At 43.3% G+C, this 12,184-nt stretch overlaps 1 protein-coding gene across 1 annotated transcript in view; it reads left to right on the forward strand.

The window, feature by feature from the left end:
* The first annotated feature begins 1,919 nt into the window (after positions 1–1,919).
* Positions 1,920–12,184, forward strand: part of pclob (piccolo presynaptic cytomatrix protein b) — a 59,043-nt gene continuing 48,778 nt past the window's right edge. The window contains exons 1-5 of the mRNA XM_086072621.1: positions 1,920–2,046; positions 4,653–5,820; positions 6,626–7,285; positions 10,322–11,092; positions 11,163–11,966. Coding sequence (XP_085928747.1) covers positions 4,888–5,820; positions 6,626–7,285; positions 10,322–11,092; positions 11,163–11,966 — 3,168 coding nt within the window. The 5' untranslated portion in view covers positions 1,920–2,046; positions 4,653–4,887. The remainder of the gene's footprint in view (positions 2,047–4,652; positions 5,821–6,625; positions 7,286–10,321; positions 11,093–11,162; positions 11,967–12,184) is intronic.

Raw genomic sequence — 12,184 nt, forward strand, 5'->3', positions numbered from 1 at the left:
CCCACGAGCGGAAGCAAATGCAGGCACTTTCTCGCTCTCAGTCTCTCCCCCGCATTTCATTCACACTCCACCATCATTGCAGAATGAACTCATCCACTGTGCAAATATTAACAGGAGGCACAGTTGCAAAATGCCAATATCATTTTAGAGCATTTTGACTGATCTTTCGAGACACGCAGAATATTTTCTTCTATGACTATATGAGCACCGACGCTACCAAAAGAAAGACTTTACTAAAAGTTAGTTTTCTAACCTTTTACATTCTTTAGTAATCGGCAATAGAACATGTGTGAGTTTCACCAAAACAAACATTTCTAACCAAAAACCGGAGAAAAAGAGCTTTTTAGGGACTTTGACAATCATATTTATTATTTGTGCTTGTGACACCTCAACCCATAAACTAATAAAAAGGATGGCAAAAAATATAATTTATTTACAGATGCACAACTAAGAAATGCGCCTGAGTGACACTGACAGAATAGATCAAATTAAACATCAGAGGCTTTTTTCACATGCCGTTCAACATTTACTCCATGAACAGCATCACCTTTTACCACGATTGTAACAATCTACTACACTTTGTGAAACATACACTGCTATACCATACCTACTAGTGTCTACATAATCTGATTGTCTGCCTTTCTGTTTTCAAGTGCGACAAAAACACGTTTACACTTTCACTAAGGTCTCACCTATTCTCTTCTTCTACACTGATTTTGTTGTTCTTTCAGCAACATCGCGATGACATTGAGCAGGTTGTATGCGCACATCACAGCTATAAAAAAAAAAAAAGCCAATGTGAAGGCCACTAAAGGGAGAACAGTGACCTTACAGAGGTGCTTTGCGCCTCTGGATATTTACTGTCTGGCACGAGTGTCCTCATTAAAAAAACAAAAACAGCTACTGAAATGCACCCCGGGAGAAAATGCTTGGAAAGAAGGTTGAATTTGAGCTTGTTGATGGAAAGCAGCACGTCCTATTTGGTGTACCCCAATGCGGAGAAATGCTTAGCAAGTAAAAATTTGCTTACTTAACGTTATGACAAATCCATCTAAAGTTGACATTTGTGCGATTATTCAAGAAATGTTTTGGCTATACTACAACATTGGATGTGGACATGTTGATGGATGACGCAGAGAGATATAATAGGCCTATATAGTGAGTAAGAGAGAAAAAGTGGAAATAAGAGAGAAAGCAAAAGAGAAAGAAAGAAAGGAAACATGCTTTTCCCCCCCTATCTTGTCTTACAGGATACCAAGTGAGTCAAAATAGTACAGTGATGTAAATGTACTACTACTACTACTACTATTATTGCAACAAACAACTACTACTAGTACTACTAATCATTATTATCTTGTCATCATCACCACATTATTTTATAAAACAATAACAATAAATTAAAAATTTTTGTAAATGGTGCAGCAGGGTAGTGGCCAATGGCATAGACTACCCCCCCCCCCCCCCCCCGCCCAAAGGCCTGCATGCAAATATTTCTTGACGTGATGATCGCTTGCGTTATCCATCCATCCATCCATCCATTATCTTAACCGCTTGTCCTCACAAGGGCCGCGGGGGCGCTGGAGCCTATCCCAGCTGGCTTCGGGCAGTAGGCGGGTACACCTTGAACTGGTTGCCAGCCAATCGCAGGGCACACAGAGACGAACAGCCATCCCCACTCACAATTGCCTTATTTATTATAACTATTATAACTATTATAATAATAATAATTATTATTATTATAACAATAATAATAATAATAACATAAATGCTAATACTGCATTTCAAGAGGCTTTTTGTTTCATCACGTGAGTCACGTGGAGCCAAAACCCGGCACGTCCCCTTTAATTTCCCTGATCGTGCATCGCGATCACCTGTCATATGCGACGCATGCGCACTGCCCCACGCCCCCCTCCTCTTCTGGAGGATGTTGCTGATCATCGCTCCCTCCATCCGCCGCTGCCCCTGTGCCCTCCGCCTCTTTACAGCCACGCACACGGCGAGCGCGTCACGGACCAGGATGGCCGCACGGATGCGATCTTACTGAAGGTATTCGCCCGGTAATCGTCCGCAAAACGAGACGCGACTTGCCATTTGACATTGTGGCCGCGCAGGGTGAAGGATGCTGCGGGGTGGGAGGAGACGCGTTGGTCCTTTTTTTCTTTGTGTTTTTTAAACACCACACAGTATGACAGGGCTTCCCTCTTCCTCTGCTCGTTCGAATACGGCTGATTTTGTGCAATTTGACACGAAATGAGTATGAATTGTAGCTTCCGGTCAAGGGCATGCACACACAAATCTGGAGGATGACTCCGTTCTCCATCCGTCACGCTTCACTATCTCCCACAAGCGTTTAACGTGTCGTGTTTTTTTTTTTATTATGTTGTGGATTGGCTGCTACCTGTCATGTGTTGGGGGAGGGAGGGGTGGACTGGACTAGTGCTGCAATGCAATTTGATGTTCTCATCATGAATACATAGCTGTAGATGATGCTAGATGTTCCAAATGTACACCTCGAATGGTCCTTTCAAATTCATTGTGGTCTCTATGTACACGTTGTGTATCGTTTCGTTGGATCTGTCAGGCTCGTAATAGGCATGCGTTGCTCACCCGAGCGGTTCCGACCCGCTCCACACACAAGCAACAGTGCCAGGCTGGATCTCTTCTGGCTTGGAGTGATACACAAATGCTCAAATCAGACATTACTGGAGTGTGTGTGCGTGTGTGTGCAGAATTAATCACGTGTTATGTAACAGCATGAGTGGACACAGAGTAATAATCGGCGTGTGACAAGGGGGGGGATCTACTCGAGAATGATTGGGTGGCATCGTAGTGTGAGTGGTTTAAGTGTGCTTTCTGTGTTTGTTGCAGTGACTGGTTCAATGCCAAGTCAGATTGTAGTGAATGTGGCCATGGTGTTCATCATTAATTACAAATTCTTTATTAGTCACCGTCATAAGTAATTGGGATTTTCCAAGCTGGACACTGACAATAGGAATTGTCTGGAACTAACAAGAACAGTGGTTTTAAATCTTTTGACACCAAGGACGTGTTCAGAAATACAACTCAACTCAGTATTAACTCGCTAGCCCACGCAGCTAGCTAATGTCAATGTTAGCCAGCCTAACAACCACCACCTTGAGAAAAGCCCCAGGCCTAGCTCCACTAAACTGCAAACTTCTGAAAAAAGAAAAGTTAATAATTTAACTTGAGAATTATCAACGGTACACGAATGGTGAATGACAACATTTATATCCCTTAGTTATCAGGCTATGACCCTCGCACCTTGCTAGTTACCGTTTCAATCTCCTTCTGCCCGATGCACTGGCGCACCATTGTGTCCCCGATCTGAGCACCTAGTGCATGCACCAGCAGTATGAATTTCTGAATGGCAAATTTGAGCAACGCGCCGAGTTCATAACGGTCGGAGTGAACCATTGTGTTCTTGAGCGTATTTCTAAAGTATAGTGAACCTCCGCGTTTGTCATAAATCCACAGATTTGCTGAAAAGCTCTTATTCGCAGTTCTTGTACTATACATGTACCTACAGGTAATGACCAACCACAGTTCACCTGTTTTTTGTTTTTTTCATGGGTCGTTCACAAGCTGAGCCCATATGAACTGTGATGTAATTTTCAATTGACAGCAAGTGGCATAATGGCTGCCACCAGAGATGGATAAAAATGGGTGGATTTGCTGCTTAATTCATATTCCACAAATGCAATACTAATCAGAAATCCGTGTTTTGACTAGTAGGGCTTATAGAACATATTTTGTTTATGGCTAGGTTGAGGGCCCAAGTGCAGCAATCAAAATAACTTTAATGCAAAACTGTGTACAAAGTGACAAACCAACACTAGGAAGACATGACTTGGACAGAGACAGGTAACGCAAACGATGAACCGATGGGGACAGAGAGAAACCTAAATACAAGCAACTAACGAGACAACGAGAAACACCTTGACAAGACATGTGGCTGAGGGAGTTGATTGGTGTACACAAGGGACCGGGTTGACGAGCACAGATGGACACAATAATGTCATGAGACACATGGACAAGAGGGACGCAAGGAAAACATGACAAAACTGAAATCTAAGCAAAACCAAGTCAACACAACACGAAAACATGACAATTGTAAAACATTTTTTGACTTGACCTCCCCTATAACTAGAATAGAATTACTGTACATAACATTATGATAAATAAAGGTAAAAATAAAATAAAATAATTCTAGCCTGCATTTAAGATGATCTTGTTAAGTAACATTCTTAACCCTCTTTCCATCCCAGTAACAACTCTCGGGCTATCGTAACAGTAGTGGGTCGGTGAACTACTAACCAGAAGCTGGCCCCAATTTTTGATGATGGGCCTTGAGTTTGATACGCTTGCTGTACGAAATCATAAGAAATCCAGTGTATGTTCATTGTATTCACAATTTATGTTTTCAATTGTTCGACATGCAGCCAAACACACCAAAACAGAGAACAAAGTGATGTTAATTTGCTTCCCTTCCATTATCCCTCCATCTTATCTTGTTCCCTGTCAACCCTGACCTCCTCCCCCTCCCCCTCCCCCTCCCCCTCCCCCTCCCCCTCCCCCTCCCCCTCCCCCTCCCCCTCCCCCTCCCCCTCCCCCTCCCCCTCCCCCTTCTCCAGGAAGTCTCATGTAGATGCTGAGCCAGAGGAGAGTCCAGGGAGCAGCAGCAGCAGCAGCAGCAGCAGCGCGGCCGTCGATGCTCTCTCCTCAGTGCCCACTCCAGCTGCCCCCCAGGCCTCGACTGGAGCGCCGGGAGAGGGAATAGACAGCAGCTCCTGCTCTGAGTCAGACGCTTCTGTAGATTCCAGCTCCTACACTGAAGAGGAAGAAGACGAGGAAGACGAAGATCCTAATATGTTTTCTTCCAAATTCCTCAGTGGGACCAACCCGCTCAGTGCAGTGTCCTCTGCTGTCAACAAATTTGGTCTGTTTGGTGATGATGGGAATGGGGATAAGAACCAGAAAAGCGGAGAGCAGCAGCCAGGTGTGGAGCAAGGGAAAGGCCAGCTACAACAGAAAGGACCTCCAAAACCCAACCAGGGTGCTCCTGTGCAGAGGAGCCAGCCCCCTGCAAAACAGGGGCCGCCGCAGCTGCACGACAATGGACAAGCGGGGCCCCTGAAACAGACTGAGGGTCAACCGAAAGGCTTACAGCCACAAGGTGCATCCAAGCCTGGAGGTCCACTGGAGGCTCATGGAGCTGCAGCGACCAAAATGCAAGAAACCCAGCAAGGAACAGCCAAGGTTGGAAAGCAACAACAGGGGTCCCCTAAACCGTCCCAGCAACAGCCAGGGCCACCTAAACCTCTACAACAACAGGGTTCCCCAAAACTATCCCCACAACAGCAAGGATCTCCTAAACTATCCCAGCAACAAACAGTGCCACCTAAATCTTCTCCACAACAGCAGGGGTCCCCTAAACCACCCTCGCAACAAGGACCACCTAAAACGTCCCCGCATCTGCAGGGCTCCCCTAAACCATCCCCGCAACAACAGAAACCATCCCAGCAACACTCTGGGCCACCTAAACCGTCTCCGCAACAACAGAGCACCCCCAAAGCCACCCCACAACAGGCCTCATCCAAGGTGGGCGCACCGCAGGCAGCCCAGCAGCGAGGTCCGAAAGGACCTGGCACGCCGGACCTCATGCGAGGGTCTTCAGTTTGTCCTGTTTGCAACACGACCAAACTCAATATGCACACCAAGGAAGCACCAAACCATAAAACATGCACACAATGCAAAACCCAAGTGTGCAACCTGTGTGGCTTCAGCCCTCCTGATGCTGATGTAAGTATTTTCTAGTTTTTACTCATACAAGTACAGTCAATGGGCTCTTTGCACAGCTCAACTACTTCCTGAACTTAACACCACTCCTTTGTTTCTTGTCTTTCACGATTGGACAAATTGATGAATCCAGGTGTGTCTGGCCATTGTCGTCATGGTTACGGAGGCCAGGCACACCTGAATTAATCAGCTTGTCCACTCAAGACAGGAAATGAACGAGTGGTATTGAGTTGAGGAAGTAGTGGATTTGTGCAAAGAGAACATTATTTTAAAGAACAGTGTTTTCCAACTTTTCTGAACTTTTTTGAGTTTTTTCAGACCATTTAGGTGAAAGTGGACAATTTCACTGCACCCCTGTATGGGAATCACTGCTATAGACCTGAAGATTGATTTAACACTAAAGTCACATATTAACAGAGTTAAGTCCGTATAGATTGATATTCCATCAATCCATCAATGACAGACGCCCATTTTTTTGTCGATTAACAATTGATGAGAAACTTAAATTAATGGATTCATTTAGCATTGGTGGAAGTGGGTTTTTGTTCGTCTATGTAATTAATTATTAATAACCGGATCAGGAACAGATCTGGGCATTCCATCAATGACATCATTCATCATTGCAGCTCTACATAATACATTACATTACATCATAACACATCGGAATAAAACGTTCAAAACAGGCTAAAGCTGGTGCAGCTATCCCTCACTATTTAAACTATGTTATTAGTGTAGGTACATTTTCCACCTCTGCTAATAACTATTGCCCAATTTAGAATTTACATTCTAGTTTTAATTTTTTCTCCAGGCATCCGAGTGGCTTTGTCTCACTTGCCAGATAAAGAGAGCTGAAGGACCGCCGATGAAAAAGCCAACGCCATCCCCCTCCAAAATGCCATCGCCTGCTGCGTCAGGTTTAACCACCAGGACACAAACTACATCAATAGCCAAAAGTGAAGCTCCCAAAGGCCAAGCAACTATCAAGCACGTCGGGACAGACTGCCAGAAACAGCACCCAGGGAAAAGCGGTCCGGCAGCAGCCACTCAACAGGAGTCCGGAGGCTTGTTTGGCTCTGGTGCTTCTAAAACAGCGAAGCCCGAGGAGACAGTGACCGGGAAAATGTTTGGATTTGGTTCCTCCATTTTTAGCTCCGCTTCAACACTGATAACTTCGGCGGTTCAGGACGAGCCCAAAACCACACCGCCGGTTTCTCCCAAAATACAGACCAAACCAGCCGCCGTCCAGGAGAAGAAACTACAACCGGAGCAGGCCAGAGTTCCTCCTGGAGGACGTTCTCCTTCGCAGTCACCCGGGCACCTTCCCAAAAAAGGCCAATCTTCTTGTCCTCTTTGTAAGATGATGCTCAACATGGGCTCCAAGGACCCTCCCAACTACAGCAACTGCACTGAATGCAGAATCACTGTCTGCAACCAATGTGGATTTAACCCCATGCCAAATGTTAAGGAGGTAAGATTGACTCATACGGATTATATAAGATAGTGAAAGGGTGGGTGGGCACTGTATATACTGCCAATTCACAACGGATGATTTCTTAAAGCAATACACCACTGAAAACTCATTTTCCAGTATTCGATTAGGCAGAGCTATGGTATCTTATTCACGGATTTTTATTTAAAGACGATTAAGTATCAATATAATAAGATACCCTGGGCAGCGCCATTATCCAGTCATGTGATCATGATGACGTATCCGGTGCGTAAACAACGGTCACCTTTGAATGTGAGGTTGCTGACATAATGGACTAGAAAAATGCCATCTTCTATCGCCAAATACTATGCCAGTTCTGATCGACTTAAACCTCAGCAGGTCAGATTTCATGTCTTTCCTTGAGGGTGTGTAGGGTGGCGTCTCTTAATGTAGAGTAAGCACGCTCAGCACAATAAAATGTAGCTGGTGGACCGAGTAAAAGTTGGCTGGATGTTGTGGACTAGCTTCTACTCGCCATGGAGTGGCTCAAATCGTCCTAATCTTCAGCCAGTTTCATCTTCACTTTCGGCTGGAGTCAAATCTTTGGCGAGTCCCCCCTGGCTGTACTGCTTGGAAGAAGCGGTTCTTTGCTACAGGGCATAATTCCCTCTTTTATGTCCGCCATGGGACGCAATAATTCCTTGTGAGTGTTTTGAAGCCATGTGATTTTATGCCTGTTTACAGCACGCGATACGTCACGATCTTCACGTACTTAGTACAAAAAGATCCCTAAAAAGTTATATAAAAACATAATCGCTTAACATAAATTAACAATTTTTATCTGGGAAGAGTTGAAATAAACTATTTCACAGATCAGCTGGTTAGTTTTTAATAGATGGTGTATTGCATTAATACACTTAAGCAGGTCAACAACACATTCCTCTTACATAAATATAAAGCGACATGTTTGTATTCAACCATTAACATTGCATCATTAAAGAGAGCAAGCCATTTTTAACATTTTAAATTGGTCAACATTTGTAAAAAAGAAAGAAAAAAAGCTTGTATGGATTTCTTTGTTTTTAATAAATTACAAAATACTTGTAAAATAAACAATTTCAGATGTTTAATTTATTAAATAATTATAATTAAATAAATACTGCAATTATAAATTGAAGACACAATTTTATTTTATTTCAAAGCATTTTTTTTATGCATTTAAAATCGTGTTTTTAAATCTGATCTTCGAATGACCTTGCTGATCTGTGAGTAATAAAAATGAAGTGTTGCTTGAGTACATAATTCTTCCCAGACCTGATTTTGCGTCCCTGATAGAATTCAAATTGCTTTGTTTTTTTGAGCGAGTAGGCACAATCTGGCCTTGGTTACAGTTGCTGACTGGATCTGACTGTTTGCAGTGAACTTAACAATTGCGTGTCTCTTTGATCCGACATTGCATAAGGGGATTCCTCACCGAACACAACATCATTATTATTCTGTGGCGTCATCGATGACTTACATTTAATTCCAATTTGACTTCTCTAACATCTCGTAAACTCTGCTTGAAAGCAGACATTATATGCTTGTTCCATGCTAAAAATACACATCCACACCTTGCAGACTTGTACTACGGAGGAAAGCGAGCACACACTGAAGTAAATGGATAAGGCATCTTTCTGGCAGTCTGAAGCACAAAGGACCTGACACTCGACTCTGTAATTCAATGCACAATGTGCAGTTCGTAAGGACAAGCTTGCCAACGACACCCCAAGGCTGCTGCTTTACCCTGTAACAATGATGTGCAGTCGGATCAAGCTATAAAACTGCTTTGTACAAAAAAATACATTACATATCCAGTAATTGACTCTCGTTCTTCCCTAAATTGCATCTCCCCAAATCAAATTAATTGTGTTTATTGTCTTGCAAATGAGACACCTACCCATTGTGTTCCTTGACTAAAATGTGTTTTGCTCGGAATTGGATGTCTTAACCCCCACCCCACCCCCCGATTGTATTGCCTCTTTTTTTTCCTTCTCGTTTTTATTGTTTGTTCAATTCAGTCTACTGTGTTTCCATAATGTAAAAGTTCCCAACATATCCAATCTTTCAGTACCCCTTTGTTGTGGTACATGTCCCTGTAGTATGCTTTGCTTCGTTACTCTGCTGCTGCTTGATTGGTCGACAGAGAATAGTCCATCTTCTTACTATGTATGTGTTACTATGGAATTAAGGGAATGGGAGAAAAACAAAAATGGCATTTGGAAGCCATGTTTTTTTGTTGACCGTAACTAGAGATCAGCATGTCTGCCTTTCAGTCGACAGGTTTGGTGTTTGAGAGGCCCTCATGTATGGAGTTTAACTATGCTACTGGTGTGGGTTTTCTCTGGCTACTTTTCTCTCATTTTTTCAAAGAACATGCATGATCATTTCATTGGTGACTCTGAATTGACCAAAGGTTGCCAAATGATTGTCTTGAATGTGACAGACTCTACACCCTAAAAACGGATTGGTCAAATTAACCAGAAAAAAATGGTTACATTTGACCAATCTAGCTGGTAGTTATGTGTCCGACAGATCCTTTGGTTAAAACAACCACTCTAGAATGGTAGGTGTTTTCAACCAATATATATCTCAGGGCAGACACCACTAGCCCACTGAGCTGGTCACGCCTAGTAATCTATCTAGACACACATTTACATGTTTAATTAAACACTATATAATAATCACTTATAATAATTATTAAATACGTTTAGAATACAATAAATGGATTAAAAATATTTTTTCCAAGTTATCTATCTAGACTTACTTTCTATTGGAACCAATTTAATTGGTTGTTTGGCTAACCAATACAATTGGTATGCCCGTAACCACCCGGAATGGTCAATGTCTGACTAATCTATTGGTTAATCAAGCCAATATGAGCTTAACCTACTAGATTGTTTGTTTGTTTTTTAACCAATCCATTTTTAGAGTGTTACCCCAATGAGGATATGAATATAAATGAATTCAACTGAACTATTTGGTGAAATGTGGCTTAATAGAAAAAGTAACCTTTATCTGCTGTATTTGTTTAAGGGCATGGAGTGGCTTTGTTTGAACTGCCAAGTGAAACGTGCGACAAGAGGAATTGAACCTCCCAAAGACAACCCGTTGGCCAGTTCCCCATCGAAAAGGACACCGGGACAGCATGTACCGCAAACGACTTCTTCGCCGGGCTCAGCAAGAGCACAGTCATCCAAGACTGAAGCTGTTACAGCACAAGACAGTAAAAAACCGGCCAGCTCAGCTCCTGCTCAGAAAGCTCAGCAGGACAGTGTGAAGGCAGATCTGCAGAAAAAAACAGAGCCGTTACAAAAGCAAAGCAATGCCACCGATGCTCCACAGCAAGAATCAGGTGGTTTCTTTGGTTTTGGCAGTCCTAAAAAGCAGACTGATGCTACTAAGCCTGCCGAGTCAGTGACAGGGAAGATGTTCGGATTTGGTTCCTCCATATTCAGCTCTGCATCCACTTTGATGTCCTCTGCTGTGCAAGAGGAACCAAATCCGACACCAACACCAGCTTCTCCCAAGATGCCTACTTCAAAGGACTCCACGTCTGTTAATAAACAACCAGAAAAGAAAACAGAACAAAGCCAGCAGCCGAAAGGGGACAAACTTTCATCAGAGCCATCGAAGACAGCATCAGCTCCCCTAGTTGTTTCCAAACCTGTACAGTCGTCCTGTCCTGTCTGTAAATTACAACTCAATGTTGGTTCTAAAGATCCCCCCAACTACAACACCTGTACTGAGTGTAAAAACACTGTCTGCAACCAATGTGGATTTAGCCCTGTGCCAAATGTGAAGCAGGTAAAATGGTTTATTTAATGTATTTGTGCTCTTGTGATTTTGAACAAACTCTGTATGTACTCATTTATAGGTGAAGGAGTGGTTATGCCTCAACTGTCAGATGCAACGAGCCCTCGGAGCATCACAGCCTCCTGGAATGCCCATGATGAAACCGCAAGCCTCGCCAAACAAAGCTCCTGCGTCTGCGACTGTCACAAACAAGGAAACACAGCATAAATCTGATGCAAAAGATGACCTAACACCTGCTGAGTCCAAAGTAAAGGCCACACCTGCGAAGGAATCTGGAAAAATTTATGTTGCAAACCAAAAAACTCTCACTTCGGCTTCAGATCCAAAAGCTCTAACAGAAGACCAGAAGAAAGGACCTCAGAAGCCCTCAGAAGCAACAATTATTACTGGGCAAAAGCAGACTAATGCTGCTTCAAAGGCACAAGAAGAATCCCGCAGTCCTAAACGACAGTCTGATGCAGTAAAGCCCACTGATTCAATAGGCGGTAAAATGTTTAGCTTTGGCTCCTCTGTTTTCAGCTCGGCGTCCACTTTAATCAACTCAGCAGGCCAGGAGGAGCCCAAAACGACACCCCCACTGTCCCCAAAGATGTCTGCTGCAAAGGTGACCAAATCACCTCTTGCTCAGGAGAAAGAACCGGAGGAGAAACAAGAGTCCAAGTCTATGTTGTTACCATCTAAAACTCATTTAAAGGAGGCGGCCGTCTCCCCGGCATCATCCAAAAAAGGCCCGTCTACTTGCCCTCTGTGTAAGGGAGAACTTAATTTTGGCTTAAAGGATCCACCCAACTACAGCAATTGCACAGAATGCAAAAACACTGTTTGCAACCAGTGCGGATTTAGTCCAGTGCCAAATCAGTCAAAGGTAATTCATTTACCATAATATTTAATCTAATGTAAAAATATTTTGGGGGAGACTCTAACCATGTTTTCTCTACTACTGTGGACAGTGGTATACTCGCCGTTCGGCACTTGGGAGTTTTCCCTAGGTTTTTTGAATAACTTTTTGGTTTGTTCCTAATGCATTTTAATGACCATCGACTATACACACATTTTCGCTCTTTGCGAGTGGGCAAGTATTTT

The sequence above is a fragment of the Leptonotus elevatus genome, chromosome 4 (genome assembly GCF_054856555.1).
Source record: "Leptonotus elevatus isolate MCC_2025b chromosome 4, RoL_Lele_1.0, whole genome shotgun sequence".
NCBI classification, from domain to species: domain Eukaryota; kingdom Metazoa; phylum Chordata; class Actinopteri; order Syngnathiformes; family Syngnathidae; genus Leptonotus; species Leptonotus elevatus.